The sequence below is a fragment of the Tachysurus fulvidraco genome, chromosome 21, assembly GCF_022655615.1.
Source record: "Tachysurus fulvidraco isolate hzauxx_2018 chromosome 21, HZAU_PFXX_2.0, whole genome shotgun sequence".
NCBI classification, from domain to species: Eukaryota; Metazoa; Chordata; class Actinopteri; order Siluriformes; family Bagridae; genus Tachysurus; species Tachysurus fulvidraco.
The window spans coordinates 12,384,974-12,412,247 of record NC_062538.1 but is presented as its reverse complement, the minus strand read 5'-3'; the positions used below and the strand labels follow the sequence as shown (position 1 = coordinate 12,412,247).

The 27,274-nt window shown below is 36.7% G+C and overlaps 2 protein-coding genes across 4 annotated transcripts in view; one reads left to right on the top strand and one right to left on the bottom strand.

Moving 5' to 3' along the window:
- ppp2r2bb (protein phosphatase 2, regulatory subunit B, beta b) overlaps nt 1-3,440 on the bottom strand; it is a 47,375-nt gene extending 43,935 nt beyond the window's left edge. Inside the window, exon 1 of one of the 2 annotated variants that reach the window (XM_027140071.2) lies at nt 3,128-3,440. In XM_027140071.2, the coding sequence (XP_026995872.2) occupies nt 3,128-3,206 (79 nt within the window). In that variant the 5' untranslated portion in view covers nt 3,207-3,440. The remainder of the gene's footprint in view (nt 1-3,127) is intronic. The other variant, XM_027140072.2, reaches the window with a different exon arrangement.
- Nucleotides 3,441-16,985: 13,545 nt separating this feature from the next.
- Nucleotides 16,986-24,430, top strand: LOC113638644 (prenylcysteine oxidase-like). Of its 2 annotated transcripts, none has more exons than XM_027140007.2 (6): nt 16,986-17,046; nt 18,521-18,727; nt 19,000-19,174; nt 21,137-21,348; nt 21,831-21,971; nt 23,494-24,430. In XM_027140007.2, the coding sequence occupies exons 1-6, from the start codon at nt 17,040-17,042 to the stop codon at nt 24,153-24,155; spliced, it is 1,404 nt and encodes a 467-aa protein (XP_026995808.1). In that variant the 5' UTR covers nt 16,986-17,039; the 3' UTR covers nt 24,156-24,430. The 2 variants fall into 2 exon arrangements, with proteins under 2 accessions (XP_026995808.1, XP_026995807.1); XM_027140006.2 differs by lacking the exon at nt 16,986-17,046 and adding an exon at nt 17,977-18,294.
- The last annotated feature ends 2,844 nt before the right edge of the window (nt 24,431-27,274 follow it).

Genomic DNA, 27,274 nt, shown 5'->3' with positions numbered 1-27,274 from the left:
AGTGAACGTGCCAACGTGCTTCAAATCCACCTCCATTATCCCAGTTCCAAAACACTCCAATCAGATGTGCCTGAATGACTACCACCCAGTAGCACTCACACCCATGAGCGTAAATTTCATTTAACAGTAGGGGGGGACAATAAATATAAAATTTCTCATGAGCAATTTTTGAAGGGGGGACACAAATAATAGTCTAATTGTACTTATAAAGATTATTATTGTAGTATGGAGACTGCGGTTATTTTGGTTATGGTCATTTGGTCATTATGGTTATTTTCAAAGTTTTTCTTCAAAGAAAGTAAAACTATCATAAAAATAATCACAAATATAAAAACAAGGAAATAAAAAAGGTTTAAAGGTTACAGTGCACTATGCAACAAGCTATTGTAAACAAGCTATTGTAAACAAGCTATTGTAAACAAGCTAACGTTAACTCGATAAGTAATATTTTAATCGCTAATATAGCAGATTCATGGAAAATTACATCGGTAATAAGCATTTTTGCCAACTAATTTATGAATGAATCTGCATCAACTACATTAAAAAAAATCGCTTTATTTAAAGAATCGCTTTATTTAATCGCTTTATTTTTCATAATAGAGAATGCAATCCTCGGATTGGGGGGGGACATGTCCCCCCGTACCCCCGGGATTTACGCCCATGCTCACACGCATCATCATGAAGTGCTTTGAGAGACACTGCCTTCCACCCTCATTGGACCTACATCAATTTGCCTACCGCAGCAATAAGACATCACACATCTGGACAATAATAACACATATGCATGAATGCTGTTTGTGGACTTTAGCTCAGCATTTAATAACGTCATCCCATTAAAGTTAACGACCAAACTTGGGGATCTAGGCATCAACACCTCCCTCTATCACTGGATTATGGACTTTCTGACCAACAGACCACAGGATGTCAGGTCAGGCCTCATCCACTCTGCCACCATTATCCATAACACAGGTGTACCACAGGGCTGTGTGCTGAGCCCATTCCTCTATTCTGTGTCACAGTCTGGTGAAAACCGCTTAGCCCATCACAGTAACTTTACTTACAGCTGTTGAGGACGTCCAAAGGTAACACTGTCTGCGTTTAGCTCGCAGCATTCTTAAAGACTCCTTTCACCCTGCCCATAGATTGTCTGTCCCCCTTCCCTTCGGTAGGGGCTTCAGGAGCCTCCAGACAAAAACCAGTAGACCGAGGAACAGCTTTTTCCTTAGGGCTGTCACCTTACTAAACTCTGCCTCCCGATGATCAGTCACCCCTGTATATTATGTCTTTAGCACCTGTATATTTGTCAATATAATATATAATATATAACATAACATAATATATTTCATGTCTATAGGACCCAACCTGTATATCTTGTATATCCATAACTATATACAGTTTACATAGCATATCTGTATATTATCCTTTTCATCCTGTAAATACTATAATCATGCTGTAAATACTGTACAATTTGCACTTCCTGCTTATTGCACTTCTGTTTAGATGTAAAACTGCAATTTGTTGCCTTGTACTTGTACATCTGTAATGACAATAAAGTTGTATATTATCTAATCTAAAAGTGTAGGGATCAGATCGACTTTGACTAGAATCGATTTGTGATTAATAGAATGCTTCGTCAGAAAATCTCTAAAATGACAGGTTTGTGTGGTGTTCCTGGTATGCAGTGGTTAGTACCTACCAAAAGTGTTTCAAGGAAGGACAACAAGGGGCCAGCAAACCAGATGATGCACATGAAGGACCAATGGGCCAGCAAACCAGATGATGCACATGAAGATCTAAGGCTAGCACGTCTTATCTGATTCCACAGAAGTGCTAGTGTGAAATAAATTGCAGAAAAGGTTTATGTTGGCTATGATGAGCTTTCTGCAAATCGGGCTGCATAGCTGCAGAACAGTCAGAGTGCCAATGCCAATGGGTTCTGGCATTCAAGTGGATGTTACTTCTACACATTATACTGACAAAGTCTGACAAAGTGTATAAGATGTTGACTCTGTATCCAAATTCCCCAGACCTTAATCTGATTGAGCATCTGCTGCATGTGCTAGACAGATAAGTCTTATCTATGTACTATTAGGGGTTCTAAACCTACAAAACTTATCAGATCCTCTGCTAAAGTCTTAGTGCCAAATACCACAGTAGACCTTCAGAGGTCTTGGAGAGTCTGTGTCCCAATGATGTTAAAATACCTTTGTGTCTGTCTTTCTATCAATTAACTATATCTATTCATCACTAAATATTATCTTTTCATTGTCTTTGATCTAGCAAGCTATAGTTCACCTCAAAAACTGTACCCCTAAGCAAAAATAAAGACGAGAAGAAATTTTATTTAAAGCAACAATGCATATGGCATCTTTTGGGTGACCGGTGTTCCTTTGATAATTATGTAACACAAGTGGCCAAATGCAATGTTTAAGATATTAATAGAAAAATAAAGTTCAGTGTTTGCCCAACTGCCACCAACTTCTTTCATTTCCTCCAAAAAACTTTTGATCCTGTCTTTTGTAACTTCTCCCTATTTGCTTCTTGCCATATCTGCATATTGATTATCAGTTTTTGTCCATGTTCCTTTACATATCTGTCTACTTTATATCAGGCAGCTGTAGTGAACCTTTACCTACTAGCTTTAGCTTTTATTTCTTCTTTATTATATTTACACTAGCCTTTGTTGATCGCTGCTTTTAACTTGGATTTCAGATTTTACACGTTTAGGTTTTTAGGTCTGTGTGTCTGTACGTTTGTTTACCTCTATTTTATGCTCTAACTAATTCCATTCGTCGTTTGTTTACCTACCTGTGTGTTTATTTTCATTTTATAGTGTGACTCGTTGTATGTATGTATGTGTGCATCATATACACCTTATACTTGGGCTACAGGCTACACACGCACAAAAACACCGCTAACTGCCTGCAACGTGTGATGTTTTTCAGAATAATCCGGTACCTCTCTCTCTCTCTCTCTCTCTCTCTCTCTCTCTCTCTCTCTCTCTCTCTCTCACACACACACACACACACACACACACACACACACACACACACACACACACACACACACACACACACACACACACAGCTAACCAGCTGTACATATTGTATAGCTCTTGAGATGTTACCTTCAGTGTGACAGCTGGAAGAAAGGATGCTGCTCGGAGGTCGGAAGAGATAAGGCAGGTACCGAGAGAAGCATTTCATCTTCTAATCGCGCTCATTACTCCTGCTCAGACACACACTGTGAGAAGCGATGCTTATTCCCTTTCTTTCGTGCACATGGTGCAGCCGCTCCAATCTCTCTCGTTCAAGGGGCTCGTCCAAACTGCGCTGCGGTGAACCATACTGATACATCCACTCACCAGCAGGCGCCAATATGACTTGTTTTAGTGGCGAATCCGGTGGGAGAGGCTTTATGGTGGAAAAGGGAGGGTGGGAAGAGAAGGGGGTGGGGGGCTTTGAAGTGAGCAAGAACGAGACAGACTGTTCTTAGTACCTGCGTCGTCACTGTTCACATGCTTTTTGTATCGGAATAGGTCTGAAGCTGCGTTCACACTGTAGGTGGAGCTCAAACCGATTTTTTTTCTTAGGCTGTTTACACTGTGTACATCGCCTAAACTGTCCCGCATGCCAAAAAGAACGATGTGGCATGAGATGCGTTCAAGCTCATCGTAAAGAACAGGGCTTGTTATTCGGTTTAGGGCTCGTGTTCTTAGTTTCTTTAAAATTTTCAAAAAAAAAAAAAGTTTTAGCTTTCCTTTAGTACTGCTACTGGGTTCTGCAAATTGATTTCAACCTGCCTAAGTTCTCGCATACCACCACATGGCTTAATGATCCCTCCACTGGCTTAATGTAGCTGCACGCATCAGATTCAAAACACTGATGCTTGCCTACAAAGCCAAAAATGGACCAGCTTCCTCTTACCTCAAAGCTGTCATTACTCCTCGCACTGCACCTCAAACCCTCAGAGTTACCATCACAGCTCGACTGGTTCCAACATCTCTCAGGGTAAGCGGTAAGTATTACTACATGAGTCTTTTCTGTTCTGGCATCAAGGTGGTGGAACGAACTTCCCCTAGGGGTCCAGACAGCTGAGTCACTGTCTATTTTCAAACGATGGTTGAAGACCTACTTATTCATGAAACACTTCAACTAGCACTTCCTTCCCTGTTTCTTGTGTGTATATTTTTAAAAGAAAATTAACAAATTATGTAAATGTAAACAATTGCTAGTCACAATAACTACCAGTCACGAGCATAGAAGGACAAGGCCTTACAAACATCTCTAAAGTAAAAATTTCCACCACATACTATAACCTTGCAGATGTGAACTACACCCTGAAGATTTACCTAATAACAGTGAAGAAAATCAACTAAACAATCTTCACAACAACAATCAGTCACATATCAAGGCTTAAAGTGACAAACTAATCATTGACTGAATGGTATATAGTCAAGGCCAGGAGGCAGACAATATGAGTCAAGACAGGTGGCAAGAGACCACATCAGTGGTGAAAGCCAAAAGATGGAGAAACCACAACGTCTGTGAAGCCAGGAGGCAGATCACAAGATCACATTCCTCAGTGGAGCAAAGAGGCAGATTTACATTCTCAACAGAGCAAGGAGGCAGAACAATGCCCTCAGTGGAGAAGGGGTGAAGCAACATCTTCAACAGAGCAGAGAAGAGGAGCAGTGTCCTTATCAGAGCAGAGACACATCAGAAATGAGCAATCTATATAAAGAAACATGAAACAGAACACACAAACTATGAAGCTAGGAACTAAGGATGAGATACACACTACACACTGTAGGAGACTTTGCAATCAAACAGCAACACATCAGCACTTAAACACAGATTAATCACTAATGAAACTGAAAGAAGGTTGATACAATCAGGACACATGCAAACAACAAGACAAACAATGGCCCCGTTTTTAAACTGTGGGTATGCATAGTTTTTTGCAAAGACCATGTATGTACTGTACATTTCAGTAGACAGACTAAACAATGCATTTCATGCAGCATAAGTAATGTGACATGTTCTTAGATGATCTGCAGTGTAATTTGCATATACAGCATTCAATCTTTGCTAAATCCATTGTTACTAGTGATATCATTTATAGCTTTTATGATATGCAGTGGGGGCACGGTGGCTTAGTGGGTAGCACGTTCGCCTCACACCTCCAGGGTCGGGGTTCGATTCCCGCCTCCGCCTTGTGTGTGCGGAGTTTGCATGTTCTCCCCGTGCCTCGGGGGTTTCCTCCGGGTACTCCGGTTTCCTCCCCCGGTCCAAAGACATGCATGGTAGGTTGATTGGCATCTCTGGAAAAATTGTCCGTAGTGTGTGATTGCGTGAGTGAATGAGAGTGTGTGTGTGCCCTGCGATGGGTTGGCACTGCGTCCAGGGTGTATCCTGCCTTGATGCCCGATGACGCCTGAGATAGGCACAGGCTCCCCGTGACCCGAGGTAGTTCGGATAAAGCGGTAGAAAATGAATGATATGCAGTGCTTATATTTCATATTTCTGTAATTGAATCACTGGACATTTCTTTTTTTTTTATAATTATTTATTTTTCAGTACTCCAACTGTCTTCAATTGAATATATATTCTGGAATGTCAATTTTATTGGAGGGAGGTTTTAGTTGCCTGTCGACTTAACAGTGCATATGCATGATTCTGAATGTTTTCCGTGTGTGAGGATGTGTAAATTTCTGTACATAATATGGGGGGGGGGGATGTGTGAGAAAGAGCCTGAATTAGTATGTGTGATGAACAGATATCTATCAGTGGCTTGGATGAAACCAATCTCATTGACATGAATGGGATGCTCAATTCACATGATGGGAGAGTTCTGGTCATGACTGAAAGTATGTTATCACAAATATAATTGGTGCAAAAGGGGTTCCTCTGAAAAATTGCTTGGTTTACTCTCTGATAGGTTGAGGAGAGAGAACCTAGCTTGGGTAGGTGAGGTAGTGGAATTATTTATTGGAAAAGGAAACTTAATGTTAAGAGAGGGTTGGAGATTCTCTATATAAACCTCAGAGGCCAAAACACTTGGATTAAATCTGGAATTCTCACTTTTTCATTAAAATCCATTAGTGCTTTTTGATTTAAATTTATTATTAGCATTATTTCCTTTTTCTAAAGTATATAAAGGCAGCATCTAACTATTAGGGAGCGCTTCATTCATGCATAAAATACAACTCGTGGGTCTAGCACAGATTAGTCAGATCTCATATATATATATATATATATATATATATATATATATATATATATATATATATATATATATATATATATATATATATATTTGCAAGTCATTTATATAATTAGGGTTTATAATGGCAATGGTGAAGTCAATAGCAGATGCTGGGGGTGTGTGGGGGGCTAGAATATGGTTTACCCATCTGCGTATGCACACATTGTTGACACTGGACCACTAACCATATTATATCTAGACAGAGGGCTTCCTATGGCCATGCCCTGTTTTCTGTTGCAAGCAGGACTACGGAGAAGGACAACAGATGTGGTAGGTTTAATTAATCAAATGTTCAGTGAGTTTAAAAACCTAATAAAAATTGTAGCTGAGCTGTTTGCATGTAAAACATTTATACTTATTTCTTTATAACTTTATAAAGAAATAATATATTAAAAAAAATAACCAGCCTATATGCTTCAGAACATTTCTCTGTTTAACACATTGTGTAAAACAAATAGGCACATTATGGTGTGAGATCATTTCTTATGCAAATTTATTTTGCAATAAAAACTATTGAATATAATTTTATACCATTAATATAAATACATTATTATACAGAGGGTAAAATATAAAAAAAGACTGTGTGTGCCTATGTGTGTGCATGTGTGTGTGCGCTAAACACAATCAGTAATTCAGAACAAAGCACATTAATCAGTTAGATAAGACAAGACAATAGACTTTACATTGGTATATTTAGGTCATTTTCAGATATATAGACGCTACTGAATTTTTTACTAAACCATATATTACTTGTTTATGAATACCAATACTCCCTAAATACTATTTAGCCATAGTCAAGCACTATTACATCTTAATAAAGGTTTCATTTACTTTATATTTACAATTACTTTATTTAACTTGGTTTTATAATGACATAGTTACTAACAACCATAATAAAAACATAACATATACATACAATTTATAATTATATTATTTTAATCATAAAAAATAAAACATCTTTTTAATTAGTAAAATCTGCAGATTTAAACAGTGTGTGCAGCTTATATTTTTGTCTTTGTTAAGCATTCTTTTTATTGCAAAAGATGAAATGTTTATCTATAAGTGTTCTCATCTGATTATTAAATCCTGCTTCTAAAAAAATGTCATCACTGCTGTCAGTTAATCATTTCCTGAACATCACACTTCAATAAACACCATTTGTGGCCTATTCATTTATATTTTTCTATTTTAATTTATGTAAACAGATTTAAATTTACATTTGTTATATTTTAGAGTTGTTATTGTATGTTTTATGACATAAGTGCTACCGGGTGAGGAAATAAAAGACATTTTATTTCCTCACCCGGTAGCACTTATGTCATATATAAAACATACAATAACAACTCTACAATATAACAAATGTAAATTTAAATCTGTTTACATAAATTAAAATAGAAAAGTATATATTATATGGAGGGTAAAATATAAAAAGTGTGTGTGTGCATGTCTGTGTGCTAAACACAATCAGTAATTCAGAACAATGCGCATTAATCATTTAGATAAGACAAGATAATAGACTTTACATATAGGCTTAATGAATATTAAATGACAGGCTAACATATGTATATATACAACATTTAGATTTTACAAGCTTGAAATGCATATTAACCCTTATTAACCTGCGTATTCAGAATTTAATGAATATATTTGTTCATTTTACATGCCAAAAACATGAATAACACAAAAACACTTGAATCAACAGTGTCAATACAGGTGGGTCTTCTGCAGCAGTTTTTTATCCATCCGTGTTGTTTGGAGCATCCAAGCTTAAGAACTGAACTCCGTGGGCTGAATGCAAATCGAACACCCTTGGAATTCAGTTCTCAAAGCCAAAACCTCAGTCCATAGAAATTTACAGCACATTTTTTTGTCCTAAAGCAAAAAAAAAAATGTACTTATAAATAAATAAAACTTTTTAATTAATTTTGTTTCTTTTCTGTCATTTTGTGTTGAGATATTATCTATTGTTTTTCTCTGGGTTTGGGAATTTCTCTTTATTTCCTTGTTCCTCATCTGTAACTGCATGATTTAAGTTACACTTCCTGTATATTTAAATGTCTAAGGTCAACAATAAGTAACTGCTGCAATCTCTAGGGATTAAAAAGTCTAAAATAGAATTCATCCATGTATCAATGTGTAAGGTCAAATGTAAGTAACAAGTGCAGGCTATGAGAAAAGAGCTAACCTTAAACACTCACTTTCAAAAAAATAAAATATTATCAAAGGATTGTCAAAAGACCAATGTTGGCATCCTTTAAGCGACTTAAAGGAGAAGAACTACAATGAACATGATTGTATAAAAACCTAAAAAAATATATTTTATGTCTTTAGGTATTTAATGAAGCCACAATGATCTAGGCTTAACTGACACAAATAATATAACAGACCATTTTGTTGTATATAAAAAGCCTCAATGCTGCTACATTCTGCACTATGAAAAACAATTTCATTCATTCTAATATGAACACACTTCATGTCAAACCCCTCGCTTTTCTATTTATTTTACTACTTATTTATATTCTATTCAATGTTTTACCTTGAAAACATCAGAGATCACAACCTGTCTGCTTTATACATATCATAATCATCATAAAAGTAAAACATATGCCAAATCTGTAATCACAGTGTAAAGTGATCATAAAGTGATAAAGGATTATTTCAACAAAATAGAAAATAACATTTAAGCCCTGTTTTAATATGAGCCAGAACACTTCACACAACACCTTAACACTGAACAGTACAAAGCCCATAATAAAGATACACATCCTAATGCACACTGAGCTACTTAGAGAACTCTACTTTAACGTCATTTATCTCATTACCTCTTCGTTTGTTTTTTTTTTCCTCCTATAAGGTCTCCGGTGAGTCATTCCTGTAGCAGCAGTATCAGGATGCTGAATCACAAGTGCACTTGATAATAATATAAAAGGCGTGCATTGAGCCTACCGCCTACCCCTCCGCCCAGGGCCTTTTCTTCCTATATAAAGCGGGAGCTCATTTGCATATCATTTCTACCCCAGCACGCGCGCGCCCCGGTGACCTGCGGTGGAAATTCCCGCTTTATCCTTTACGCGCTCGCAGGTGCCATGATAACGGAGGCGCGTCATTCGGCAACGGGTTTAAAATCGTGTTTGTGAAAGCTTGAAGTGAACACGCTGCCAAAATGACAACGGGTTATGTTCGTGGTGTTTGAGAAAACCCCTAACCGCTGGAAACAGGAGGAAACGGCGGTGTAGCAGTCGATACACCATTTCCGCTCTGTAAACTCCGCGGGTTGTGTCGGGGAAATCCTGAAGCACCGCGAGCTTTCGCCTTTTGTAACTGTCCTAGCTGCTGTTTTTGAAGTTTGATGAAGTCTTTGGGTGATTTCAAACGTATCAGTTAAAAATTTGCATGAAACGTGGAAGCATTGGAGCATTAAAATGCAGTGAATCTGATGTGCTGCTTAATCTGCTTGTAAAATAGCGACTGAGGATAATGTTGTGTTTATCTAGATTTGCCATGCAAACAAGTGTTACAACACATATACCTATAAACACATACATATAAACACACACCTATAAACACATACATATAAACACACACCTATAAACACATACATATAAACACACACCTATAAACACATACACATAAACACATATACCTATAAACACATATACCTATAAACACATACATATAAACACACACCTATAAACACATACATATAAACACACACCTATAAACACATACATATAAACACACACCTATAAACACATATACATATAAACACATACATATAAACACACACCTATAAACACATACACATAAACACATATACCTATAAACACATATACCTATAAACACATACATATAAACACACACCTATAAACACATACATATAAACACATACATATAAACACATACATATAAACACATACATATAAACACACACCTATAAACACATACATATAAACACACACCTATAAACACATACACATAAACACATATACCTATAAACACATATACATATAAACACATATACCTATAAACACATACATATAAACACACACCTATAAACACATACATATAAACACATACCTATAAACACATACATATAAACACACACCTATAAACACATACATATAAACACATACATATAAACACATATACCTATAAACACATATACCTACAAACACATACCTATAAACACATATACCTATAAACACATATACCTACAAACACATACATATAAACACACACCTATAAACACATACACATAAACACATACATATAAACACATATACCTATAAACACATATACATATAAACACATACACATAAACACATACATATAAACACATACACATATAAACACATATACATATAAACACATACATATAAACACATACACCTATAAACACATACACATATAAACACATACACTTATAAACACACATATACATATAAACACATACACCTATAAACACATACACATAAACACATACTGTACACCTATAAACACATACATATAAACACATACACCTATAAACACATATACATATAAACACATACATATAAACACATACACATATAAACACATACACCTATAGACACATACACCTATAAACACATACATATAAACACATACACATATAAACACATACATATAAACACATATACATATAAACACATACACCTATAGACACATACACCTATAAACACATACACCTATAAACATATATACCTTTAAACACATATACATATAAACACATAAACCTAAATGCACACTTAAAAAAATGCTGTTTGTTGATCTCATTTTTATTTATACAATAAGGTCAGCTGCCAGCACCTATAGTGTATTCTTCTTGCACTTGCACACTGATAACCAACACAGAAATTGTACTGTCTTGACCCACATACACACTCCACTCTATACTCACATGATAGAGGAAGTGAGTCACACTCACGTCAGTCTCCAGATGACCTGAAGTCACAGGCGCCAAATGACAGGAAATGAACATTTACACAAATATTGACATTTGGCTGCTTAAAAACTCATTTATGAAGAAGACAATATTGTTAAAATTGAGTAACAGTTTGACACACCTGCATGCTTGGGTGCGCAGACACACACAAACACATGCACACACACGCACGCACGCACAAACACACACACAAACACATACACACACACACAAACATATGAACACGCATGCACAAACACACACACATACAAACACCCACAAACACACACAAACACATGAACACACGCACACACAAACACACGCACACAGACACAAACACACGCACACACAAACACACGCACACAGACACAAACACACGCACACACAGAAACACACAAAAACACTTACACAAACACATGCACACACACACACACAAGTGCATGCACACACAGAAACACAAAAAACATACACACAGACATTGTTGTTGCTTTACTTCAAGAATCTCACTAACACTGACCTTAATGCAAACTTGACAGTTGCACATCTGTTAAAAATCCAAATTAGTTTACCCTTCTGCTTTAGCTCTCACTTGTTTTTTTTTAAATAATATATTCTATACTATATATAGTATAGAATATTTCTGCTTAATCTAGGGATCTACACAAAATATTCACTCACTTGTGTGCACAAAATGATGCTTTTGAAAATGTAATTAATGCTTCCTGAAAATAGTTTATAAACCATAAGACAACACAAATAAATTCAGTACAATTCAAAAACTTTTTGACAATATTTACTGTCACGTAACATAGAACTGAACATACGTATGATTGTAGATATGTATAAGGTTCTCTCATTAAATAAATAAAAGTAGGGCTACATTTCAAAATAAGAGAAAATAAATAAAATGTGAAAATTGTGCATGTTTAAATAAAGTGCTTAACTTTTCCTTTTATATCTCAGTGAGAGAACTTAGCTCTAGCTTGGCTTGGGTTGGGGTTAAAACCGGGCTTGAATGGAGTCAGGGCCATTCTCATACACATGTGGAACTGCTCATTAGTGACCCTGGAACAATATTTAGTTTGGATTATGATCATTGTAGAGAAAGCTGCCTCACAGTTGTATGTAGAGCCAAACATGGCCAGGATGTATAGGGCTACTTCCCTCAGACCTGGGAAAGCTGTCTTCAGATTTGAGTGGAAATGTTTGTTCAAAACCTTTATGTTTTGTCTCATAATGGCGTTTTACATCGCCACTATGAATAAGTGACAAAAATGTAAAAAAAAAATAAAATTTTACATCCGCAACACTGTTTATAACTCTCATATTTATTGGATTATTAAAAAAGCAAGGTCTTCTTCACATTAGCAGTTTTGTACGGTGGCCGAGAAATGCAAAACAAATGAACAAATCCGAAAACACAACAAGTCAGACAACCCGGAAAAGGTAGGTATAGTTTGTGAATGGAAACTTACCGATCATCGGATGAGACACCTTTCATTCGCCTGTATATCTTGAATGACAGGTCTCTTGTCCAATTCCGTTGCACGAAACACATTAACAAATCCGAAAACACAACGACAATTCAGACAACCAACGGAAAAGGTTGGTATAGTTTGTGATTGGAACACGTACCGATCATTGGACAAGACACCTGTCACTCAATGGATGGATGGATGGATGGATGGATGACTGTGGATTAATTTTGTTATTTTTTATATTTAAACGAAGAACTTTACACATTACACATAAGATTCCATACCTGTATATCTTGAGTGACAGGTGTCTCGTCCGATGATCAGTAAGTTTCCATTCAAAAATGATACCTACTGTTTCCGGGTTGTCTGACTTGTCTTTGTGTTTTCAGATTTGTTAATTTGTTTTCAGATTTGTTAATTGTTTTGCACTTCTCGGCCACCGTAGTAAAGGCACGGACTCAACACCTGTATCAACTTTAAGTCCGTTTTTGGAATATAGAAAACTGAAAGCTGGGGAAAGAACCAACTTTCCTTTGGGCAAGAAATGTGGAAGCAGAAAGGAGGAGAAGAAAGTCCAGGTCAATGATCATATTTAAGTGGCTGTTTAGCGATGGTTTGTGATTGGCACATTTGTTATAGTGATGTTGTTGGTACTTTTTTCTTTACAGATTAATATCGGTATAATGTCACTACAGAATGTCTGCATAAAACCACAACGAGGGAAAACGATCCCGTTATTCACGAATCCACTTGTGAATGCAAGTGAAACCCTCTTATGGCTGAAAAAAAATGAAAGACTTTAATAAAAACATGGAGGAAGGACCCTATGTACTTCTGTACCCAGATGGCTCAGAGGTCATTAATGTTCCTGGGACCCCAAGGCCCTTTGGACTGAAGGACTACAAAACAGAAATGGAAAACCTTATTCAAGTATAAATTTGTTTCTTTGCAGAAGGAAGGACTTTGGAGGTTAGTTTGTCATATTTAAAGTATTGTTTATGTTTAGGGTAATAACATGGTTTGTTCTGTGTCTAGGAGAACAGGAAATCTCGGCTAATATATATATATATATATATATATATATATATATATATATATTTTTGTGAACTAATGAAATCTTTAAACCAATAAAAAAAAGTCAGAACACAATTTTTGAGTAAATAACTTCTTTAATGAAAAATCTGAGTCTTGTTTTTTTTTTTTTAGAACATCAGACTGAAGTGTCATTGAAGAACGTACTTATGTTTGCTACTGGTATGACTTCACTTCCTCCTGCTGGAATTACACCACATCCTTGCATTGTGTTTCTGGCCAGTTCACCCTTCCCAATGGCAAATACATGTGCAAACACCCACACTTGGACTCCTACAGTCTTTTTCAGGATCAAATGGATTTTGGAATCCAGAACTCTCCAGGTTTTGGATGTATTTAAATAGCCATAATTGAAAATGTTGAAATTTAATGGCATCAATTTCATATCCTGAGTATCATGGACAGAAGCCAAAAATAATACATGCAATAAAAATCTAACAAAAAAAGAACAAAAGAGTCAGATTTTAAAACAATATTTTTTCCCCCCAATTTTGCTGAAGTTTGCTTTAGTTAATTATCATTTTTTTTTTTTACACAATTTATATTCATGCTTTAGTTTTTATCCTCATTTCCAAATCTGTTTTTGCTTATTAGAATTATGAAGAGACTCATGCAGGCCATGGGCAAGTTTAAAGTCTCTCTTGCTCTTCTGATTCAAAAATGACAGCTCCTTTGTAGACAGTCAATTAGTTTTAATAATGTGTTGAGAATTTGTAAGTCTTTGTTTTTAATTATGATACACGTTTGTCATGTTTTTTATTCCTGTATTCCTGAATGTTTTTATCGCCACATAACTGAGGTGTCAGCCTTGATTCAGGAAAAGCAGATAACATGATTTCCTGAATCAATTCAGATAACACGATTTCCTCAACTGCAAAGCCACAGTCCCTTGATCCTGAGCTGCAGAAAGATAGATTTCTGTGAAAATGAATTTAGCAGATACATTTATAAAATGTAACCATTGTAGTTTTGTATTTTAAACAACCTTTTATAAATAGATTAATTATGAAATGCAGTTTTACACATTGTAATTCTGGAGGGCCTAATCCTGTGCTTATTCCAGAGTTCTACAAATTCATCCAAGTCCTCTTGCAGAACATTTTGGAAGCAGAACTGAAGCAGGCACTGGTGTTCGATGCTACCTTTGAAGTGACCTTCATTCCTGAGATCCCCAAACAGTTCTATCCAGAACTGTGCCCTACAACAAACGACCAAATACAAAAATCACATCATACAATAATTTATTCTTATGTAATTTTGTGTGACAATTTAAATTAAATAAATGTCATAATGCATTTTAATTATACTTTTACACCAACCACTAAGGCATCAAACAAACTAAATTGTCAGTTTTGGACAAAAGCTTAAGAATATTAAGTCAAAACAAACCTTAATTTTCTAAAGATGGACCAGCAAGATTCAATGCGCTGATTGCTAACTGATGTACCATACATGTGGCTTCTCGAGCCAGCATAGTAGTCTGTATGGTGATGAAGGAGGGTGCACTGTACTGCTGCCAATGTACCATTTTCTGTTCCACAGTCCATTCGTAGTCTCATAGGAGCAACACCAAGGTGTTGTAAACAAGTAATGAAGTTGTGTGCAATTACAGCAGGATCATTGTTGGTGGGCCCACAATTAAGCCACAGGACACGTCTCGAAACCAAATGGCTTTAGTTTATCATAACCATCCACATGCCACAGATAGTTTGGTCCCATGGAATGATAAATATGTCGAACAAATCTACGACGTCTCCTTTGCTCTGTCCCACTTGGGTGAAGTTCTTTTAGCAACAGCATAACATCATCACGTTTAACACGCAACTTGTGTTTCTGTTGAAGTGCTAACCACATTGTCCGGTAACCACTGTCCTGGTCCACGGAGCTCTGCTCTTATAGCATTCTTTACATCAGGGGTTTTCAATTAAAATTCAAAGAGGTCCAGTTACTAAAATTCCCTCCCAGCAAAGGTCCGAATCTTATATTGTCACTTAAAATAGTGTACCCTCATGTTAAAACGCACATAAATTTCTATATAATTTATTGTTAAATTTCAAGTGTTTTCAAAGTCTGCACTTGAATGGAAAACAATACTGTGGTTGTCTTTAATACATGTCAAGTAACAGACACTGAATTTCTTCTGATTAAAATAAATATAAAGTGCAAACACAGCTTTGTGCAGCCTGAACTTAGGGCCTATATTTCAAGTAATGTAAAACATTCAGAATCTTCTGAATAAAATAAAAGTGCTTTTAATCTTTAAGAAAAAAATTTAGAAAAAGACTTTTGAGCTGTCCCTTTTTTAAACAATAACTACATTAATAACACAGGAACCTTAGGCAAAAGAACATTTCAAGTAAAATAGAACAGGGCAGAATTTACTGAATAAAAGAAAAGTGCAGAGTTTTGAGCAGCTCCCTTTTTCCTCTCTCCTTTCCACCTCTCCTTACTCCCTTTCCATCTTCCGTTCCTACTGAGAGAAATGGACATGTAACTGTCCTGCCAGCAGTTTGAATCTTAATTGTCCTGCCAGTGTAATTAGGTGCATTACTGCCACCTTCTGCTCTGGAGTATGGAACAGAAACAATCTGTTTTTGGCTTGGCTTTTGATGACGCTCATCAATAATAGTGTGTGTGTTAATAACTAGATTAACTGCGCATGAACGAAAGATTTATCTTTTTATTAATATCAAAGATCTTATAATCTTATAATATTAGATTATAATAAGGAGATGCTTAATATGATAATTTGGTGATGCCCGATCTACATCGTTTATTGGGGAATAGTTTTGTCTTCAAAACAGACCTGCATCTTTAAGGTGTGTTTTTAGAGAGCGAAAACATATGCCACGATATACTGCCAGCATCTCCAAAATCACTCCATATGAATCTCCTTCCTCAAAGTAACGTTGAATTAATTCCATTTCCCTTGCTTGCCAATGTTTAATTCTGTTATTTCCTTATATTTAAACGCAGAACTTTACACACATTCCAACTTTTCCCTGCGGCAGACTGTTGAACTTCATGTATACCTTGAGTGACAGGTGTCTTTGTCCAATGATCGGTACGTGTTCCAATCACAAACTATACCAACCTTCCGGGTTGTCTGAATTGTCGTTGTGTTTTCGGATTTGTTAATGTGTTTCATGCAACGATTCAGACAACCCGGAAGAGGTAGGTATAGTTTGTGAAACTTACCGATCATTGGACAAGACACCTGTCATTCAAGATATACAGGCGAATGAAAGGTGTCTCGTCCGATGATCGGTAAGTTTCCATTCACAAACTATACCTACTGTTTCCGTGTTGTCTGACTTGTTAATTTGTTTTCAGATTTCTTAATGTGTTTTTTGATTTGTTAATGTGTTTTGCACTTCTCGGCAGTTTCTTTTGTCCAGCACCTGCCAGAAGGTGGGATGTGCACACAATTACTTGTTTAACACTTTTAATAAGTACCACGGTTTCTGAACATATGAGACACACTGGTTTAATGCTCCACTGGGAAGTGTGAACAGAAATAAGTCTATCCATTATGGAGTAAATGTTTTCGCTGTACACTTTTCTTTTTTTTTTTTTTGGAGGGCGTCATTTGTTCTTTCTTCTCCCTTTCTCCCTCTCACTCGTCTGTTTCTCTCCCTTTCTCCCTCTCACTCGTCTGTTTCTCTCCCTTTCTCCCTCTCACTCGTCTGTTTCTCTCCCTTAATCCGTCTCACTCGTCTGTTTCTCTCCCTTAATCCGTCTCACTCGTCTGTTTCTCTCCCTTTGTACCGTTGAGTCGCAGTGTTTACTTCAGTAATGCACAGACTTGATTGGCTGAGTGGTATCACGTGGGATGACTTAACTCGCATGTAATTGGTCTGTGCGTTTCCACTACCACTACCATAAAGATTGCAAATGCTGCTCCGGATACAATAGAAGCGCCCCGTTAAGTTTTAAATCATAACCTTTTGTTTTGGCTCTAGGTCCGGGTCCGTATTGGACAGCTTCTGGGTCCGGACCCGAACCGCGGTCCGCCTATTAGTGATCTATGTTGTAGATCAATAACAATCTGAATATGGACTTCAGTTCCAGATGACTCGTGTATAATGAACAGAAATATACAATCAAATCAAATCAAATTCCCTAAACAAAGAGTATCTCTGGGCCACATTTTTAAGATAAAGTGCTAAGGCAAAGGGGGGGGGGCAGACATGTCTGGCGGCTGTGACGTCATGACGCTAAGGTCGGCGGAAACACGTGACTGTGAAAGGACGGAGCGAATTGTTAAGGTGCTTTGCTTCCGATGGTGTGAAACGTATTTTTTGACATTGCAACACATGCAGTCCTCCCCGACATGAGCGTGGATTTGGTGCAGCCGACATTCAGTGTGATGGACAGCGGATTGTTAATCTGTGTAAATGTTTAGCGCCATGCTGCTGTGCACATTATTAGGGCTTCTGTCTTTTGTTTTGGCCGCTCGAACGCAGGCGGATTCAGGTGTTGTGCAGCTGGACGGCGCACCGCCTTCTACCATCGGTAGGCTGGAGAATGAACGCAGCACTGAGCTCGTTGCTAACGACAGCTAGCTCTGATACCCAAGTCATATGGACCTTTTATGTTTCGTGACTCGAGTCTGCACAATAAATCAATTTATAAGTCCCTTTTATAAAAGTTTAAATTTTAATTTATAAAATATATAAATTTATAAATAAATAAATTTTGAAATCCCTAATTCCTGTCCATGTTTAATCGTGTTTTAAAGCTGTTATTGGTGCTGGAATCGGCGGAACCGCGACAGCGCATTTCCTGCGGCAGCATTTCGGACCGGAAGTGCGCATTGACGTATTTGAGAAGCGGGATGTTGGTGGTCGCTTGGCAACCGTCACTGTTAACAACCAGGCTTACGAAACTGGCGGCTCCATCATCCATTCACTCAACTTACACATGCAAGACTTTATGAAGCAGCTGGGTCTGTACATAACTCTAACAACATATTAAAACACACATCTCCTTCACATGGGTTCTTATTTTACTGTCAAATTGTCCTGATTTATCCTTATTCTAGTAAGAGTCCCAACCATTTAATTTCAAAGCATCCTATGTATATGAGATCACACATAAGTGTTTGTAGATGTCCTCAGAAACATCCCTGGGTCTTGATAGGGGAATAAAAGCAGAAGGGTTTTTCAGTGATGTAACATCCAGGACTCTGATCCACATTCCACTGTTTTATTGTGCTAGGGCTAAAATATCGAAAGAGTGTGGCAGGAAAGATGGCTGTGTTTAATGGGAAGGAGTTTGTACTGGAAGAGACCGACTGGTACTTGCTGGACCTGTTCCGCCTGTGGTGGCGTTATGGGATCAGCTTTATCCGTATGCAAATGTGGGTGGAGGAAATCATGGAGAAGTTCATGAGGTGAGAAATAAAACTTCTCTACTAAGCAGAACAGCAGCATGGCTCTAAACCCAGCACTATCCATACATTGATGTATGATTTCTCATCACATGATAATGCCTATAAAATGAGAAATGTATATTTGATATTAAAATGTGCATGCAGCATATGCATCCATATGCAGCCAGCTTTGCCAATATTCTATTGAAAATACATCCTTACTGTAAAGTTTGGACATTAGAAATACTTTAATGCCTAAGGAATCGATGGAGGAAAACTCAGACATTTGACCTTGCTCTTGCCGTGAAATACTCCTTGAGATATCACAGCACTGAGAATCTCAGAGGGGTGAATGCATGGACTACTTAAAAACATAATGACTCCACCACCTGGTGGCAGAGGCATAAAAGCAACGAGTTGTGCATTTTCAGTGGCTGAATGTTAAGTAACTATGCAAGTAGAGCACTAAGTAAGGTGCAGATTCATTAAGCTATACCCTGTGTGGGGAGCTTTAAAACCAAGAACAAGAGATTCAACATAAGAACTTTGTTCAAAATAAAAACAAAACAGTAAAATCAAGTGACAAGCAAATGTACTATAGATCAACTATATATAAATCAAATTGAAAGAAAAATGAGCAGAAAGAGTGATTTATTCAGAAATATTAGAAGGATGATTATGTGACTATTTCATTTGACCAGTTGATGATCTGTGCTGTATTTAACTCTACTGATATTGTAGGTCTCTTGTGTTTGGTGTATATGAGGAAGGGAACAGAAGTAATATCTAAGTAACCACCTTCTTTGAGAGGCTGTTTAGGCCATAATGCATACTTCCTCAAACACATTCTGTAATAACCTCGCACACATACATGTCTCACACACACTACCATACCCTTGCACACATACAACTATACAATAACATGCTCACACACACACACAATCATACCCTCGTACACATACAATAACATACTCACACACACTATAATACCCTCTCAAACATACAGTAACATGCTCACACACACACTATCATACCCTCGCACACATACTGTACAATCACATGCTCACACGCATACACTGTCATACCCTCGCACATATACAATCACATGCTCACACGCACACACACTATCATACCCTCGCATGCATACAATCACATGCTCACACACACACACACACACACACACACACACACACACACACACACACACACACACTATCATACCCTCGCATGCATACAATCACATGCTCACACACACACACACACACACACACACTATCATACCCTCGCATGCATACAATCACATGCTCACACACACACACACTATCATACCCTCGCATGCATACAATCCCATGCTCACACACTATCATACCCTCGCATGCATACAATCACATGCTCACACACACACACACACACTATCATACCCTCGCACACATACAATCACACACACTATCATACCCTCGCATGCATACAATAACATGCTCACACACACACTTTGAGCCACATTGCATGATGTACAGCAGACTTATGCCACATTTCCTGCTTGCAATGCATGAAGATAATTCATTGAGTTGCTAATGCAACACTGTTTAAAAGATCAAAAATTCAGAAGTAGTTTGTTGTTTGAAGATAGAAATAGATGCCATTAATTAAGGAATTATGAAATTAAATAATTATGAAAAAATATTTAAAAAAAAACACTCACACACATAATAATATTAGCTAATATTTATGTTTCCACACCGGCTGATAAATTTATGAATTTTGTTGTGCAACGTACAATATAAATATAAAGCAATATAATAACAATATAAATATTTATAAATGTGTTGTGCAAAGAAATAAAGAAAATTAACCAGAATTTCAGCCCTGTAAGATGCGTGGTCATAGATCTTTGCTGACTTGCTCCTGTTTTTGTATTTTCATTTCATTGAGAACTGATTTATTATGTATGTACTATTCAATAATATGTTTGTTTCTTCTCAGAATCTATAAATACCAAGCTCATGGCTATGCATTCAGTACAGTGGATGAGTTGCTAAATTCCCTGGGTGGTTCAGGATTTCTCAACATGACCCGTCGCTCTCTGTCCGAGTCTCTGTTGGAGTTGGGTGTGTCTCAGCGCTTCATTGATGAAGTCGTGGCTCCAATCATGTGGGTCAATTACGGCCAGAATGTCAGTATGCCGGCGTTTGTTGGTAAGTTTAATTATTGTATTCATTCCCATGTAGATCACCTACATTACATCCATCATGAAAGGAGGGAGCATACTGCCAATACACTGGGTTTATTACACACATTTATCAAACTTTAGGCATATCTTAAAAAATTTTGCTGGGTTTGCAGGATTTTCAGAATGATGGAGATTTTTAAAGGGTGTACAGAGTCCAATTTATAGAGTTTATACTATTTATAATGTAGCTATAACTATCGAAACTGTGTGTTCAGGCCGAGATTAGTATATGTTAAAGTCAATGCGCATCTCTGGATTTGTCTGGTACCAAACATGTATATCTATTGCTATTACTTAGAAATTCTTATACTGTATTTTTTTTTGCACTTTTTGCTTCTTTCTTTTTTCACAATTTATGTGAACTTTCACTTTTAGCAGATGACAGATTACGCTTGATGTTCTAGCGCGTGAACCACATAAATCTTATTTTCTGTTGTTCTTTCATAGGTGCCGTTTCACTGGCTGGTGCACAAACCAATCTGTGGGCAGTCGAAGGAGGAAATAAATTGGTTTGCTCCGGACTTCTAAAACTAGCAAAAGCCAACCTAATCCATTCTCAAGTTACCACCATTTCCCTACAGTCATCAGGTATTTACATGTACTCATATGCACCCTTTTCCATAATCTACATTTCTACCATTTAGTAGACACCTTTATCGAGAGTGACTTACATTTTTTATTTCAACTTATACAACTGAGCAATTGAGGGTTAAGGGCTCAGCAGTGGCAGCTTGGTGGACCTGGGATTCAAACTCACTAGTCCAATGCCTTAACCACTAGGCTATGACAGTTAGACAGACAGACAGACCGACTGTCAAATGTGTGGTGGTATATTTAAAGCTTACAGAGATATTCTCTGTATCAATTATTATACATTTTGAAAATTTACTTGTAGGTTGCCATACAATTCCCTGTGAATGAGTTGTTACTGCATAAATAATATGTTAAGCTAGTTCATTAATAAACACCTGTAATTTAAATTAAGCCAGAACTGTAAAAAAGTAATTAACAGCATTCTATAGTACCACAACATACATATATGTAGCTACGTTGTGTAGCTTTATGGACACTTGGCTACCTAGATTTTGGAACATGGATGTGGGAATTCATATTCATTCAGCAACAAGAGCTGTGGTTTGGGGTGCAGTTGGTGTTCCAGTTTATACTAAAGGTGCTCAATGGGGTTGAGGTCATGGCCCTGTGCAGGACACTCGATTTATTCCACACCAACCTCTGCAAGCTTTTTGCATAGGGAAATTTTCATTCTGCAACAGGTTTGGGCCCTAAACTGAAATTGTAATGGTACAGTATATAAAAACTTTCCAGAAACTTGTGCCCTTCTAACTTTCAGGCAACTGTTTGGGGAAGAAACACATAAGCATGTGATGGTCAGTTGTCTAAAAAATCTTTTATATATAGTTATTATCTCAATACATGTTGCTATTTTAACTCAAATTTTCATCACATTTTGAACATATTTTCAGAATCACATGCTTTGTCACGCAGGTTGAATTTCTTTACTTGCAATTTAAAAGGTTGCAGAGGTTCTTGGTTTATTTTTAAAAAAGTTTGTTTGGTGGGATTTTTGTGATTTGTTTTTTATGTGCTGATAAACTAAAGCTAGGTAGCAACATAACCGTGAAACTACAAGCAAAAAAAAAAATTATTTTATCTATTTTAAATAACTGAATTGACAGTGACAGATAATAATAATAAGAAGAAGAAGAAGAAGGAGAAGAAGAAATAAAAAAAATATTGATTATATTACTACAAAAATATTAAAAATTATAAAAATATATTTGTTCACATATCACGTTCTGCAGTGCTATGGATACACAGTTTTCTATTCTGCTAATTGACATTAAAGTACAAATTCATACAAACACTTAATGTGAGATTCGTTTATGAAATATACAATATTCATCATCCATAGCAACCAAGACCCTGCAATCCAAGGCCCTGCCATGATTCTTAACTTAGAATATATCTCATCAATTTCATGAATAGGTTTTTAAGAAGGAACTATTTAGTGCAACCCAGGATAACTTTTGAGTATGTTTTTGGCTGATATAATGTACCTTATATAACATGTGATTTTTGCTCATTCTAGGTGAATCCAACCAGTACAAGCTCAGTTACACCACTAAGGATGAGATTGCATCAGATGTTTATGACATAGTTATCATAGCCACTCCTCTCCAGCAAAACGTCAACTCTGGAATCTCTTTCATCGGCTTTGAATCTCAGCTATCGGAGATAACCGGGTCTTACCACACAATGGTGGCCTCTGTAATCCATGGCTATCTCAACTGCACATACTTTGGCTTTTCTGATCCCAAGCTTTTCCCCTTCACAAGTGTGCTGACCACAGAAACAGCTGATCTCTTCTTCAACAGTGCCTCTAGCATCTGCCCTGTCAACATCAGCACTGGCTTTCGCCGTAAACAGCCACATGAGGCCAGAGTCTATAAAGTCTTCTCTCCTAAACCACTGGAGAAAGATGAGCTAAAAACTCTTTTTAAGTCTTATTACTCTGTGCAGGTCACTGAATGGAAGGCATACCCTCGATATGGAAGCTCTCAGGATATTCCACCTATGATCCTACATGAAAATCTTTACTACCTCAATGGAATCGAATGGGCAGCGAGTGCCATGGAGATGAGCTCTATGGCTGCAAAGAACATTGCACTTCTGGCTTACCATCGCTGGAGCAGGCAGCTTGAGATGATTGACCAGAAGGACCTTATGCACAAGATCAAGACAGAACTGTGACAATTGTGACCAACAGTTTTTTTTGTTTGTTTTGTTTTGTAGTTTTTTTTTTTTTTTTAATCTTGCTGGCACTATATAAATAACGATATAAAATTGAGGGCTTTGATTTGAAGCATATAGTTCTTTGAAAATCTATTATAAAATTTCCAGTGATTGATTTGATAAGATGGTTACTATGTATTATTAAAAGTGACCAGGCTAAAATAGCACTGATTTTTTTTATTTGTGGTTTACTTAAGTGATTGCTAGTTTGAATAAAGATTGGTTATGCTGTACTTTAGATTCTTTCTAGATCATTCTTATAGCAATGTAACACATGTAGCTTGTTTGTTTAACACCTAATTTATCACATTCTGCACTAAAACAGTATTCGGTTTTGTATAGTCTAATTACTACACGTGATACAACAGATCCTTTAAATCTAGATTCTTTATGCTTTAGGATTTAGTTACACAACACATTTAATAGGGGAGTTATCTTTGTCAAGTAGTTTTGCCTACAAGATTTATAGAGCTTTACAATTAGACTTAGTCTACAACGATAAACTTCACTTTTTGTTTGTTTGTTTAAACTCCTATTTTTTTTTGTGACTTTATTTCAACTATGTTCAGGAAGACCCACCTACACAATTTAAGGTGACTCTTTTGGAGATGGACTTTTAGCCAAATCCCAGCACAGGAGGCAGGATTAACTCATGTTGCTGAAATGATTAACTTCCTGGTCGGTGAATATTTGAAGTAGTTTTTGTAAACTTTTTAAAAAGTCACTCTCTAAAAAGAACACTCATTTGCCATACCAATATCTGTAGTGACATTCTTTTGGGTGTTTGTTAGTGGGGCCAAACAGAGGGTAACTTCCTTCATTAAAACTTTGCCGTGTTTAACTCAGTACATTACCATAAGGAGCTTTTTACTGAAGTCAAGTGACTTACTGATGACTTTTACATTTCATTTGGACGGGTTCAGGATTCACATCCAGATAATGTGATATAATCCACTATATTAATGTGCATGGGATGACAAATTGTTATGAAATATTCAGAAGTCTATTATTAAATAACATACTATTTTGTATTTTTCTGTAGTGTTATTGTGATCATGTTGATGCTGACTGCAATCTGTTGTAAGTATTCTTCACTTATTAATTCCCTTTTTCATTTACATAAACTTTAGCCATGTAGGATTTTTAATTCTGATCAGCGGAAGAATGTATAATGGTTTCTAACACTCCATAACTAGACAAGTTACAGGACTCACAGGCATCACATGCAAACTTTCTGTTTTACTTCTGATCAGCCACAAATGGCGCTACAGTCAGCTGTTTGTATTTTCTCCTCATTTTCATCTCTGCCAAATCCTGTGAATAAACAGAAAAGCCTTTTGTACAACCCTGCTGTGAGAACCAATGTGTTCTCAAGAGGATAAAGTAAAAGACCTTTAACTTCAGATCCAAGTTTTCAGATAAACACATTGTTAGTTACTAAAGACCCAGAACTCCTTTTATAACCTATCAGGATAGCTTAAATATCTTCTTTTGTACATCAACCTTTTTTCATTTGTCAGACTGGGGCAGAATCTGAATCTAAGCAAAAAACCTGAGCATGTGAGATTTACATGTCTTGCTTAATACCTCAGCAGTGGCTTTGTGACAGGTCTGGTGATTTAGGAGACCTTTTATATACTAGTGTATAACTGCAATGATAAAACTTAATGACTTTAACAGATATACTAAAGTCATTAAGAAATGATGTTGTCCTACAGTCTGTTCCACAATATGCTTAAATTTTCACATCAAAGTACATAAGGCTTCCCAAACAGAAGGATAATCTTGCAGAAATAGAACAGTTGGCTATGCACAAGGGAATCCAGGAAACAGCAAAAACAAACAGCACAGCTCTCATCCATTTTATAGATAGTTTGTGGAATGTATTTACATAGCAACCCATTCATAAACCATTGAGGCCATTTCTTTGTGTAGTTGTACCATTGTGATCCTTTAATTAGATGAATACAGCTGGAAACCAGCGATAACAATGCGATAGTTCTGGTACTGTTCAGTACCAGAATCCCAGTTCAGACCTGTATCTGGGAAACTGTCACATTGTATGCATATTAACAGAGAGTAAAAGATAATATCTATGATAGTACATAACAGCAGACTAAATGGAGTATGATATATGATGTTCCACTAATGGTCCTTAACTTTCAACTATTTAATACAGAAAGCACTTCTACAATAAGTATTTACATTTATGATAATGCAGTTTAAATGATGGTCTGTGATGTATTTTAGTAATATCGAGTTTGTCATGCATCATTGCAAACTGTTTGCCTGAAGTCTACTCCAAGAATGTTAGTTTTGTTTTGGTTCACTCTTGTAATTCTTGGTATGATTAAACCGAAGTCCTCTAAGGGAAGAAATTATTTGTCTTGTAAAGGATAATACTGGCTACATTGTGTGGTTAGCCCTTTCATCTAACTGTGTGTTTGTGTAAAACGAGTAACCATGACAAAATTAAATTCCTGACTTATCTAGAATCCCAAAAACGTGGGATCTGGCAGAACAGTAAATCAGAACCCTTTTGTTTATTACTCTGATGTCATTGTTCTTGTTTCTTTCTAGTTGGTTGATAGCCATCTTATCTCAGCTGCACCCACTGTTTGGACCAACACTGACCAATGACACCATATGGTTCCTCTGGCACCACTGTTCCTATATGGTCCTTGGTTTATTTGAGTGCAAAGACCTGGATCAAAACTGTTTTTTTCTACTACTTTAATGCAGGTGTAATGATAAACCAAAACCATTCATTAGACTCCAGAAGCTTGTTGTAAAAGCAGAATGAGGTTTTGTACATTCAAGTTTATTTTAAATGTTTGGTCATTTGATACAAATGATACAAGTGGTTTATGTGATACAATATGGTAAAAGTGCCATTTGAATACTATGTGGAATATGGTGCCTTATATCTCAGACCTAATTGGTTACCTGGTAAATTTTGAGATCTCAAGCATGACAAAGTGCCATTATGGTGTCTTTTGGATTTTCTTTCCTTATTGAGACTAATAGATGCTATTATTTAGTGGAGGCATTGGCATGCAGCCCAGGGCTATGGGTAG

Coding starts and splice junctions, on each gene's coding strand:
- LOC113638644 (XM_027140006.2), top strand. CDS start 18,177: ATGTTTAGCGCCATGCTGCTGTGCACATTATTAGGGCTTCTGTCTTTT. Junction 18,295..18,520: donor CGCACCGCCTTCTACCATCG/GTAGGCTGGAGA, acceptor CGTGTTTTAAAG/CTGTTATTGGTGCTGGAATC. Junction 18,728..18,999: donor AGACTTTATGAAGCAGCTGG/GTCTGTACATAA, acceptor TTATTGTGCTAG/GGCTAAAATATCGAAAGAGT.